We start from the raw sequence: 13602 nt of genomic DNA on the forward strand, positions 1-13602 counted from the left end.
ATTTAAGATACTTATTTAATTTCTTAAAGCCAGCCGTTCACTTGATGTTGCAGATGGCATACTTTAATTTGATTATGGGGACACCGATTGATTCTCTTATTATTAGTTATTACGATTGAGAAGTTTGGAAATGGTTTGATTGCCGAGTTCAATTCTTACAGTAGATTAATTGCTGTGGTCAAAATGTAGACAAACTCAAAAGTTACTTTTGATTGGGTTCCAAGCGATATCTAATAGTTGGATATGTGAATTGTCTGCTTAACAATGGTGTCTGGTATTATGTTCACCCAAATCTACAGTTTTTGCGTCAATTTGTTACTTGACCCAAGCGCCGTAGTCTGCATAAAATTTTTGCTACGAATGCATATTTTAACGTCGGGCGCAATATTAATTTTACATGGCAAACAAAAATTGTTTGTCTGCAGTATAGCATTTTGTGCGTCGCGCAATAGCGTGCATGACGTGCGCGTGGCTCTCTGTCTTAACTTACCGATTAACCTCCTTTTCAATTTCGAGGTTGTTTTCACTGACCTAAACTTATTTTCAGTATTCAAATATTTAGTCTCCTCCTACTTATCAACGCGAGATAACGTAGTACAATTAACCGTTCCCGAACACAAGCGTCCAGCAAATCCAGTCACAGGTACTCGTCACGCTCAGCTTGTTTGACAGCCTGCCTAGCAACAGCGTGTGGATCATATCGTTCACTAATTAGTGCTTGATATTGTTGCATCACTGAACTTATAATATAGTTTACTTATCATAGACTTTAGACACTACTCTCTGTCTCAACGACATAATTGGTTATCGATCCACCGTGTTGCTATGTTACCGCAGAGCTGTAAATTGACCTACTAAACTTTCTTGTTTCAGATAATCATAGCAGTAAGCCTAGTCAACCAGATAATAACCCCACTATAAGACTTCCTGTTGCGTCTGGAGGGCCGGAATCAGCATTTGAACTGAAACCTAGTAGGGGGAACTCTAGCAAGAAAGTGAAAGCCCCCGCATGTACTCTTTTGTAGCTTTATAGTGAGATTAAAGAATATTTATGATGTTGTAAAATATTCAATTTGGTACAATGATGAGTGAAGTTTTGAGTTAATGTGATCAGTGAATTTGGCAGTATTATTAGACTTTTGTGTTCTTCTGTAAATAGGTAAAAAGATAAAGCACCTCTCTCAAGTTATGTTTGACGGAAATTTATTGCCGGGTATAAGATTTTTATGCGGGAGGGAATTAATCCCATCGATGTAAACTGTTGGGGGAGGTGAATCATATTTTTTTCTGACACTTAACAGCGATAAAATATTTAGCTTCCAGCGTTTACTAATAAAAACCAAGAATCACTGTCACGTGTCAAAACAAATATAGTTTAATAGTTAGCCTACCCGTCAGTATCCTGATCTGTTTTTGTTCCTTCGAATTTGTTTATTGGCAATAACATCGAGTGAGTCGATGATGATTTCATTCAATCATTCCCGTGGATCAATTATTGCGCTGTCGATAGCAGTGGCGTAGCCGTAACGTTGCCTGTTGCCCCCCCCCCCCCCCCCCCCCCCCCCCCCCCGCCGAAAAAGCGCCCCACTGTTGGCGCCCCCTCCCCTTTTGGCGCCCCTCCCTTAAATTGAACAAATTAGGTGATTTTAGAGGATACGCCGGTAAAATCTCTAAAAAAGTGTGTTACTAAAGCAAAACGCACAGTTTTGCTGGTACCTCAGTTAAGTTTTTCAAAATTGTCCCACATTCAAACGACGATTTGGTGCCCCCGGGGCCCTTCGTTACGCCACTGGTCGATAGTATTTAAGAGCTGTCGCAGCTGTCATCGAATACCTCTAATTGAAACCATGAGTAATCTGAATCAGAGTACTGGAATGTCAGTATTTTGAAACTCAGACTTCCATGTCTTGAAGTTGATTTTGGTAAAATCTGCAATCGTGAATTACTCAAATACGTCTTTAAATGTCAAAACTCCACGGTTTATTTCTCATGGCAGACGAAAAAATGAGGTAATGACGTCGTTATGGGAATCGACGAGCATAAATCGATTTTATTACAAGTCGTAAAATCTTACGTTTACCTTCAAACGTCATCTTATATTTTGTATATTTGTCTAAAAATCTTGAATGATGCAATCATTCTCAAAATTCGAAAGTATGTATTTCTTTGAAAGATTTATAATTGAAACCGACAGTTATCAAGACGTTTTATTGGTTCACATAAATTTATTGATTCATTGTAACCATCCAATGGATGGGAAGTTTGAAGAGCAAATTTAAGTATAACAATAATTAATATTCAATGTTCTTAATGGTCATAATGGTATTCTGATACAATAGATGTGTGGGGGAAATGCTCACACTATAGACTGAAGTTATCTAAATTCTGAATAATCACAAATTAAATTTCTATCTTGATGCTTCCAAACAAATTCCAATTAAGTAATACACTATTGTACAAACATAAAATTATCGCATCAAAAAATGTGTACATTATTCTACATTCTACAAGGCTACAGCATTCACATGACGCTATCCTAGGCTAGATCAAAATGGATAGACATAGCCTACTTAGTTTTCTACGATATCATGCCGTTGTTAATGATGCTAACTGCCAGTTTTATCAACATCCAAGACTCTGAATACTCAATACTGCTATCAAATGGACAGGAGATATTTCTCATAGTTAAACAAGGGTCAGTTATAAGATCGTGAAATGTGAATTAAAGAACGCATCATTAGTATATTAATAATAACAGTGAATAGTAACAAGTTTTAATAAGATAAAGTGAAATGTTCACTAGGGATAGTGAATTTCGTTTCAGTCGTCTGAAAATGGGGTTCATTCATCCTCTGTCTGAGAGCTAGTATAACTAAGCTGATCACTGTGTACATACCCACTGGTACAAGACACCGGAGACATCCTGCCCAGGGCACGCTCCGCCAGCCGCTCAACATCAAGACAGTCTGACACAAAGTAGAACCTCCCCCGGGTGAACTCTAAGATCCCCTCTGCTACTGATATATCTCTCTTGAACTGAGTGTATTTTGAAGATTTGCGAGGGGCTCTTAAAACGTGTTCCTCTAGCCGTGTGCTCGACCTTCTAACTCCAGTAATGCAGCTTTCTGAGAGAACTCTGTGGTCTTCAGACCCGATGTGGTCTAGTCTGAGCCAGGCTGTACCCGCTCGTAAGGTTTTTCCCGTTGTTAGAACGTAAAATTTGGTGTCCTGTTCCACTCGGATGGGAGGATCGAACAGGGCCCCGCAATATGGTTTAGGACGGAGCATAGCAGTTGGAGTTACAATAAAAGCAGTGGGGGTTGTCGTAACCAGCAGAGTAGACACCACAAGGACAAAGAAAACGAACTGGTGTACTTTCCAGAAGCTCCAGCCCCTGAGGATCAGGGTGAGAAGGGAGCGAGCCAGGGCCACAAGAACTGCACAACCGACAGGAAAGCAGTAGATCATGGTAACAACATTGTCTCGGGTCTGGGAAGCGGTTATCAAGTTGAGGACACTGTCGAGGTACTCCTCTCTGTTGCTCATCTTCTTCTTGGTTGAAGACCAACTCGATTCTCTGCCCTAGGTTAGAAGGTGTGCTTTTGTCGGTTGTTTCTTTGTGTAGCAATTTGGTGTAGAGATTTGTTAGACTTAACAGATTTGGAATAGACTGTTTATTTTTACTATCAAATACAATCGCTCCTATTCATAGCAATCTGTGGTTAAAGCCAGTGCACGGTCGATGTATGAAACCATTTCACATTGCCCTGTGATATCATTATAGTTACATTAATTTTCAATATTTGAATACTAGGTATACACGGCAGCATAACATCTTAACACTAAGGTTAAGAAACGACACCACCCACAAAATATAAAACCTTCTCTCTTAATACAGCGAAATTGAAGTGAAATAGAATCTATTGTGCATCTATTATTACTAAACAGCCAAAATTAATAAAGTCGCAAGGACCAATATTGAATATTTATTAGACAAATGGGGCTACTACTAGTGCTACTAGTGGCCATGTGACACACTAACATATTGCTTTACATTAGGACTGCTTTGAAGCACCTAATAGTAATAATATAGCTACTTCGACGGCATCGACAAATGCTAAGAAAGGTCCATTATAACTGTACGACGTACAGTACAGTAATGTAATTTTAGGCTTAAGCTCTGCTTTTTAGCACTGGAGCGTCAATTCGCTCTCTAAAAAGTTAAAATAAGCCGCTAATTGATTGTTTCGTCTAATGTAAGCATGCGGCAAAATACGTATCTAAAGACCTTCTAGTCTTCACTGTTAAAGTACAAAGTAATCATCGTTTAAGGAAGCGTAAAGGTTTGTTCGATCATTAAGCAGTTAAAATCGCAATAAATCTTGGTAAAATTCACAAAGAGAAATGGAGACAGCGGTTATTGCCTGCTAACAACCTAGCTCAAACGACCTTTTCAATTATCTACTGGAAATGACGATAACAAAATAATAGTTAGTCTCCTAGGATGCAGCTGAATAGTACATTACTTGAACCTTGGTCCCAGAGCCGGATATGGGCTCAAGCTAAACGGACCATCTAAACGCACGCTTCTGTAATAGTTAGCATGGCTCATTATAACTCTTACTCGCTTATATCTTATACAGTACATCATGTACTTGTTTTCTTATTGTATAAATGAGGATAATGTACCGTAAATTTGTATAGAGGAATTTTAGGCAAATTTGTGATTAGGCGTTGAATCGTTGATAGCACAAAAACTAAAAGAAACAATTTACATTTTGTTAAAAATTGAAAAGTTATCGAAATCAAAAATACATATTACAGTCATATTTACAAATTCTCAATTCAATATGTTCATAAGAAAAAACAGTCAGCAAACAATCATTGTAACTTTAAAATATGAATTCTTCAAAATACTCATCTGCAATTTCAAATTAAATCAATAAAATCTTTAAATGTTCCGTTTTTATTAACAAAAATAATCAATTATTCAATTATCAAAAAATTTTCAGAAACGCTTGCTTATAATTCAAAAGACATCTTGATTTATATAAAACACTAACAGTCTGTTTTTAGAAGGATTGTTCACAGCTCCTTACTGAGCTCACTAACCAAACCGAACATTGCAGCATATAATTAGCATCCAAACTTCTGACTTATCTCCAACTAGCCAGCTCTCAAGTGTTCATGTAGTCTGACCTGGTGATCTCTGCCATGCCTCTCTCGTCAACAAATCCGACGTTGACCTGTATGGTGGATTATTTTTATTAGCGCGAGGATCATGCTAACAAATTGTGCCATACAATGTGCAGTGATGTGAAAGGTTCCAACAGCTAGATCAATACTTAACAGACTGCTAGACTCTTTTACAAACCGGTTGAATCTCTGCTGGAGCCTCAGAATTAGGTCTCACCATCTCCACTTGAGCGTACTCGGTACCCAGAGGATCACCAACTATCGTATCCTCCGGCTGGAGACATGGCTTTAACTCTGCGGGTGATTTGTGTTCCTTGTAGTCGTTCTTGAAGACCACACTGTCCCCTTTGAAAGCCACGTTTTTGTACTGGAGTCCCGGCACCTCTCCCCCGTTGCTTGGACCCGGTGGATCGGGGGTAATTTCTACCTGTCAGACACAATATTGGGCTTCGTTGTTGCAAAATTTAGCATTTTAAAAATTATTAATATCAGATAACAGAAAACCAGGGGCAAAATATATGAAATTTTGGGTGGAGGGACATAACATACCACTTGAGCGACGGAGGGGCTATCAGCAGGATCTTCTATCTGCAATATAGTTTCGTTGTCTACGGGTACGTACTCCGATGCTGTTTTCTCCTGTTTACAAGATTATTTGATTTTATATTCTTTAAAATTTGCAAAAATTGTATTGTGCAAGTTAGAATCATCAAAGAGTTAATATATAAAAACTTCCTACCTTGAAATCCAGGAAAGCTTGGTAGTGATTGATTTGTCCTTCTATGAAACTTTTGATTTCAGTGAAGCTCGGCCTATCCGCTGACTTGAACTCCCAACACTGAATAGAGACGGAGTATCATATTATGTTGATATTATGTTATGTCGATCAATAAAAAGTCGGTACCTTTTGGTTTGTTTCATGATAGCGGGAATTATTTTAAGTGAGACCGAGTACCTACAAAGCTACAAGTTCCATGTACCTGAAGCATAATGGAGTAAATGAAGTCAGGGGTACCATTAGGAGCTGACATCCGGAACCCGTTAACAAGTCTATCCCTAAGAAGAGAAGGGTCTATACCCGGATACGGGCTCCCACCTGTCAGGGATTAGTTGGGGATTAGCTGGCATTAGTTAAGGGTTGACTGGTTACTGATTAGTTTCTATATTTTGAGATCAGGGTATAGCAAAAGAGATTTGACGATCAGCTCATTACTAAATCTCTAAATAAGCTAACTACATGATATGGGAGCGCTTAAATTATCAGAGACAAGTTTACTCGGATCTTCAAATCTACCGCTTAACACTTACCCCATGAGAAAAGCTCGTACATGAGCACACCAAACGACCACACATCACTCTCTGTGGTGAACTTGAGCTCGAATATGGCTTCAGGGCTCATCCACTTTATCGGGAGTCGACCACCCTCGCTTTGGTATTCGTCGTAATTATAAAGGTCTCGTGCCAGCCCGAAGTCGGTTACTTTGCACTGTTTGTTCGTGCTGATCAGGATGTTACGAGCTGCCAAGTCCCGGTGAACGAAGTTTTTCTTGCTAACATACTCCTGGAATCATTGTGTCAGGTTTTGATATGTAGCATAATGCATATAATATGAGGAATTATAAAGAGAGACTTTTCTCACATGAAAGACCGAGTTCAATAATCCCTGGTATTACCATGCCATTAGAGATCTGCCATGCGAAGAAGACTTGATCCTCTTGAGAAATGCAAGCCTGGTTTTTCTCTTTATTCTTCTGCAGGAAGTTCATCAGGTCACCCCCATCCACATACTCCAAAATCAGGCAGTACGGCTGATACACGACAATAGAGCCAACGATTCCAACAATATTGGGGTGGTTTCCTAGCTTCTTGCTCAGCCTTATTTCTTCCAGGAACATTATTCCGTCCCGTTCAGTAGCTACATCTGATGGTTGTGTTTGGCTTTAAGTTTCAGAACATTCTTAAAAATATGCCTTAAAATTGTCCACATCTCACAGCGAGATGCCAATATTACAGTAATCTGAGTAATCAAGCGATCAAAAATAAAATTGACAAAATATAAAATAGCCACAGATTTAGTCATCATTATACAAAATAATCACATAGAAGCTGATCTAGAAAAAATGAAATCGCCAAATAATTAAAGCACAGTTCCGGGAATCATAGCCATCGGACAACATTAATTAATTAATTAATTAATCCCGTCACTTTCTAGTTTGTTAGGATGGCGTAAAATAAATTTACCATAAAAGCGTTATAACCCCGATAAAAATGGTTTACTTACTGGAAAGTTCCTTTACAGCCACAACAATTGAGGAATCGTATTTAGGTTTAGTCAGAAGACTTCCCTTGAACACCATTCCGAAAGCTCCCTCGCCCAACTTGTCTTGCAGTTCCAGATGCTCCCTCTTTACCTGATATATAGACATGTCAACTGACAGTTACAAAGAGAGTCGAAAGAAATGGAGATGATTTCCATAGAAAAACGGCTTCATACCTACCAAAAACCAGTATATACATTCAGTAAGTGTAGCGAATAGCGATGGTAATGGTATTCGGATCGTTTTTCAACAACAAAACATTCTTGATGATACAATAAGTTATTTATACTTTTACCGAACTGAACGTTCGACTTCGGTAAGAGTTCGATCGCGGTGATTGCTTTTTAAAGTTTTTGGAGTTTGGCACCTTTTAAAGTTCATTGAGTGCGTTTTCTCGACTATGCATCCTGGTATTTGCTGTTGTGTTTTCAAGTGTCCATCTAGAACAGGACACTAATGGATGGGAACAACACTACAGATACAAACCTCGCTCTAAACACGTAGTTCCTCAATTACTGGGCCGAGAATCTGGAGAGAACGGAGTATAAATCTGATATTCCTTACGGCTTACACTGCTACAGTTAATTAATAATTATTTTATCGCCTGATCCTCAAATATATTCCTGATTAGGCCAGGGTATCGGTTCTAAAAATGATATCCTTTAATTCAAGATATCTATCGAACAGCCTTGGAAATATAAATAACAATGATTAAGCAATGGTTATAATGCTCTCCAACTTAAAATAAAACAGGCAAACTGTGAAAGTTCGCCGATTAAAATGATGCCCTTAAATTCAAGTTATCAATTGCTCAAAACTGACACAGTTAATCGAATACATAAAGCTTCATTTCTTCGTTTATTGATATTTCCTTGTGTGTAACGTGATATTGAGAAAGTTTTCGCTTAAAATTAATCGTTATGCCTACCATCTTTATTGTCTATATATATAATATATATTATAAATAATACCTATTATAAATAAAGAACATGAGGTCCGGATTTTAAAAGTTTGTTTAATAAGCAAAACCGTTTGATAGTCCTCGAGTAAAATTGTTGAGCTCAAATCAGTTCTAATTCTCAAAGTCAAGCCATGATAGCCCTCATGCTACATAAATTTAATAGCTAAGAACTAGTTAATCGCATATTTTGTTATAAAATAAGTGAAATAGTAACTTCAACCCCTACTTGTAGATCATCCGAGACAAAATCTATTAAAAATAGTAACCTGCAGCTGCGGACCCATTTAAATAGCACAGCATTTGCGCGCTTATATATCAGTCTGAGTGCACAAGGGCGGGATGATATTTCCTCTGATCAATGTCAGTGTCAGCCAAGCCAATGGCGTAAAGCTGTATTTCAGTACATGGTTCGGCACAGTCAAACTCAAACAGTTCGGCTGATATGTGCGCAGCCGCGGACCAAATATTCAACTTATGTGTCTGTCTGTGTCAACTTTAAACCACACATAAACTTATACCGAAAGCGTCGCGTTTCAGCTACTTCCGGTCGCGTGGGTAAACTATTCGGCTTTTACAGCATAGTGGGCAGTGGCGACAGTAATAGCGCTGTTACGTACTCCTTCGTTACCTTGGTTACTGCATGCAGATATTGCAAGGTCTCTGAATCTGATTGTGTGCAGCCAATTTACGATTTACAATCTCCACTGATTATAAATCTGCACAGTCAGCTAAATGAATCTTCTTGAAGAATTCTCACAATACACACCTCTAGTACGATAAAGAATAATATATTATTATAGTCCTACCTCCCAATCATCAGTAAGACGCTTAACTCTGAGCATTTCAGCGCGTGTAGCTTTAGCTTTCTTGAGGAAACAAGCAGCGGGGAGCACGAACACAATGATAGCTGCAAGGATCCCAATCACAATCCAATGTGTGTCTGAGAAGCAGATTAATTGTTATTATCTTCATATTTTGCAACAGAATTGTGTTATATGCTATAGTATCTCAAATGCAATATATCGTTGCATTCTTCAGAATTTTTCTGTGGTAGGTTCAAGGTTGAATTGCGCTGCAATTTATTATATTATTAAATCAAGTTTGTTATACCGCTAAAGATATAGATAAGCATTAACAGTTTAAGGAGACAGCTCCTCTGTCGTCTGGATGCATTTTTAGATATTATAGAAAAATTTATTTATTTTGATCGTTCAGGTTGAAAATTCGGAATGAATTTAAGTGAAGAGAGAAATCGGGTTTTTATATTAATGTTTAAATTCTATCGTGTTGAAGATGTATGCCTGCCTATATTCAATAAGTCAATACCAGGCATGTTGTCATGGTAACAGGCACTTGTAACATCTCTATTTAGTGAACTTGTCAGCGTTAATTACTTGTCAGCGAATTATTGGTATAATGTTCAAGATGAAGCCACGCTATTTCTACCCCGCTCTAACGATTTAAGTGTGGCATTATTACCAAAATGTCATAAGTCAAAGTGACCTATACTTTATCAAAGTAGCGAAGTTTTATTCAATAATTTAAATATTAAAATATTTGATGCCATTAAATATCTCATTACTTTAGTCATTCGTATTTGATATAAGATAGAAATCAGCTCATCTCTAAGAATTAATAGTTAAATTTAAAATCGCGATAGGGTGAAATTTGAATGTTAGGTTAACTTAAGTTGTCCATTTCAATAAACCATGAAATTTAAGATCGAGCAGACACAATCATCTCAAATTGCACGATTGTCGTAATAATTAGATAACCATACAAATACAAATATTTATTAAATTATACTCGAACAGATTTGGTAACCACTCCACTTGCCACTAGAGCTCGGTTCTTGAGGGGGATTGACAACTTTGCACACTTATGTTGTTAATCTTCTAAAACATATCGGTGATAATATGACAAATCCAACCAACGCAATGCAGCTGAGTTGTAAAAATTCGGTAAACGTTTGAAAAAAATCACCCGAACTTTAGATCATTTGAAGTAAATTTTCAGTTAATTGACATTTTTTAACTTTAACAGTTTTTTTATAATTTTCGTCCGATTGCTCAAAATTTCTAACTTGATGAAGAAAATCCATTCTTTAAAAATTCATCATTCTACACATCGGTTATATATGGGTATATTGAATACATGTTATGTGTTGTTGCTTTCAACATAAGTTACCTACGACGAAAAATGTGAGCTAAGATATCTCGTCTAATCTTATTCTTTGTGATTAGGTTACTTCGCTAGCACGTTTAAATCTTCCAATCAGTCTCATTAAAGTTAAACTTAAATATCCTGCAAAAACTTTAATCTCAGAATATCTGAACCAGGTCGTTCCCGTCAAACCAATTTTATAAATTTGATGACCCAGTTCAATGTCTGTAACTAGCATCAGAACACTCTTCACTACCGACTACACTTCACTACCGGCGAGAAATTTACCAATCTTTTCTTGACATGTATCAGACATAACCTGACACAAAATATCTGACACGAAATCTTAATGTGAACGAAAGTAATTCCGTGGAAGATCGCTATTGGAACGTACCGGTTTGACACAACTGTACTTGTAGCTGACATGATAGTTGGGTACATCTGACATGTGACTAATGGATATCGGACGCTGGTTATAGACTACCACAGTACCCCATACCTAGCAACTCAGACAGCTGGCAGCCGGACGGGAGCTGCTGCAGGGAGCTGCTGTTACTGGCCTCACGTCACACTATAATATTATCTCTTATACTGAGAGATGCCGCATTTTTCCAGTACCCTTGTCTTGCACTCTTTCTGTCTGGGGTTGTCGGACAAGAATTGTAATTCCTCTGTAGCTGGTCGGCTGCTTGATCTTCCGTAACATCTGCATACCTCGTACGCTCAACTAATGATTTGGATAGCTGCTTTGTGACCGAGTGTAAAGGACAGTGCTGGACAGTGAAGGCAGGTGGTAGATTGCGTGTTACAAATCTGTAGTGCTAGTTCACCTCAGGTACCGGATTATCTGTACAAGTATGAAAACTTTTTAACAGCGCATTCCGCCCGTTAAAGCGGCAATTTAAATAATTGACGCACTAAAAAGGCTCGGATCGGTAAAATTACGACTGCTAGAGCTTGTTTAACACTAACTTCACCTAACGGATCCGGCAGCTGAGGAATGTGACTAGTTGACTGCTTTGATGGCTCGTTAGGCGCCTCTTCCTTTTGATTGGTCGTATACAAATCCTTAAACTAGTCACTCTTACATATTGTTAATTAGTTTATACGTAGTAATATAATTATGTATAGAGTGCCACGAAGTTGTATTCTGTTGTTGTATTTTGCTTGGACAGTGTTGATTTAATCTCGTAAAAATTGAAGTCAATTTTTAAATTCTGATGCTATTTAAGTTGTGATAAACATAACATTTTACTTCAAACGGGTTCACAAAGTTGACCGCGTGAGCTCAAACAGGGTCTTCCTCCCGTGTGAGTTTTATCAGTTTTATGAGTTTTTAAGGAACTTGTTGAAATTCCAAATATCTTGATTGAGCATGCTATAAATTTTCATCCATTATTAGGATTAAATTGGACTATTTATCACTTTGTTTCATGCTGACGTACGTTTAACTGAATTTGATTGCTTATATTAAGATTTGTGTGGAGGGGTCATTATATAGAGCAGTGGCACCTGCTCCGGAGAAAACAGACACTCCTTCAACCTTCTTCTACATGTCTTTTGATTTTAGGTTCTTTACTAGTTTTCAGTCGCAAACCCTTTGACAAGTTCATTTTGACATGATATTTTATAATGAAACTGAATGTCTCAGCCAGGCTTTTCCGCCGCCGCCTGGTCTCAGCATTCCCGAAACAGTTTTTTCTCAAGGGTCGACTGAGTCCTCGGCCTCGGCCTCGGTTTAACCGAGGAATAGCGATTTTTCCTCGGCCTCGGCCTCGGTTATATCAAAGCAAAATTTCCTCGGCGTTGGCCTCGGTCGCAAATCCTGCCCTCGGTCGACCCTTGTTTTTTCTACTTCAACAACCTTGATAGATTCCTTTGTTTCTTATGCAAAACCTCGACACGTTATTAATTTTTTGAAATAATCTTGCTTATTATCCTATTAAATTAAATTTATCCAGCTGTAAAATATTTAAAAACCAGACTTACTTGTCCCCGGACACTTTTCCTCATCGAGTCCGTCCGCACAGTCCTCGTTACCATCACAAACCAGTTCCGTGTTAATGCACTTCTCCGGGCACTCAAACATGTCATGTTCAACACACGCTGGTTGGAGGAGGTACCTTCATATTACGCTCAACTTGATTAATCAGTACACATGATAACTTCTGTATAATAAAAAGCTCCTGTTTAAAAATAGAGGCCCCCCTACTTTGTATGTGATTTTATGATATTAGCGAGCAGAATCCGAGTAATAGAGTGGGTTGTGGCTCAGATAAACACATACTGATTGATCATACCACTGTTATACTTTATAGTAGTAACCAGACTAAGCAAAGTGTCGAGCAAACCACTCATTATCACTTCGCTGTATTTGAGTACATACAATATACATATTTATTACATATGTATAATGTATATCTTGAATAACTTGGGATATGGTCCCAGAAATAGTGGTCCACCATGCAGAGCCGTTAAAACTGTTAGCTGACTCACCTTGACATACTACTTCGCCCGCCGGCTCCCACTCTTGCAACTTGTTCTGAGGGGTGCATGTTTTAGTAGCGTTACTATCCACAGAGAGAACGGTAGCTCCCACACAATTGTAAGTTATCTTGTCTCCAGCCTCGTACAGTGTAGAATTGATCTGACCCTCTGTCTTGGTAAACGTCCCGGAGTCGACCAGGGGTGGCGCTGGACAGATCTCAACTGAGGGGTTTATAATGTCACGTGATACGATCAGAATCAGTTGTGCTGGACAGATCTCAACTGAGGGGTTTATAATGTCACGTGATACGATCAGAATCAGTTGTGCTGGACAGATCTCAACTGAGGGGTTTATAATGTCACGTGATACGATCAGAATCAGTTGTGCTGGACAGATCTCAACTGAGGATCAGAATCATAAATTAGTTGCTTCATTTTTTATTCATGTCTTCCGACCTAATCGAGTTATAAAAGGTC

At 38.3% G+C, this 13602-nt stretch overlaps 2 protein-coding genes across 2 annotated transcripts in view; one reads left to right on the forward strand and one right to left on the reverse strand.

Moving 5' to 3' along the window:
* Positions 1-2197, forward strand: part of LOC134813359 (ras-related protein Rab-23-like) — a 31672-nt gene extending 29475 nt beyond the window's left edge. Inside the window, exons 8-9 of the mRNA XM_063821065.1 lie at positions 548-643; positions 874-2197. Coding sequence (XP_063677135.1) covers positions 548-643; positions 874-1025 — 248 coding nt within the window. The 3' untranslated portion in view covers positions 1026-2197. The remainder of the gene's footprint in view (positions 1-547; positions 644-873) is intronic.
* A 2583-nt stretch (positions 2198-4780) lies between these two features.
* The window catches only part of LOC134821896 (uncharacterized), a 35779-nt gene continuing 26957 nt past the window's right edge, over positions 4781-13602 (reverse strand). Inside the window, exons 19-29 of the mRNA XM_063832712.1 lie at positions 13135-13347; positions 12628-12744; positions 9282-9415; positions 7478-7607; positions 6870-7117; positions 6505-6757; positions 6177-6292; positions 5936-6034; positions 5746-5835; positions 5375-5623; positions 4781-5246 (exon numbers count right to left, since the gene is read on the reverse strand). Of these exons, the coding sequence (XP_063688782.1) occupies positions 5178-5246; positions 5375-5623; positions 5746-5835; positions 5936-6034; positions 6177-6292; positions 6505-6757; positions 6870-7117; positions 7478-7607; positions 9282-9415; positions 12628-12744; positions 13135-13347 (1718 nt within the window). The 3' untranslated portion in view covers positions 4781-5177. The remainder of the gene's footprint in view (positions 5247-5374; positions 5624-5745; positions 5836-5935; positions 6035-6176; positions 6293-6504; positions 6758-6869; positions 7118-7477; positions 7608-9281; positions 9416-12627; positions 12745-13134; positions 13348-13602) is intronic.

This window comes from Bolinopsis microptera, chromosome 1 (assembly GCF_026151205.1).
Source record: "Bolinopsis microptera isolate Bmic1 chromosome 1, MBARI_Bmic_1.0, whole genome shotgun sequence".
Taxonomy (NCBI): domain Eukaryota; kingdom Metazoa; phylum Ctenophora; class Tentaculata; order Lobata; family Bolinopsidae; genus Bolinopsis; species Bolinopsis microptera.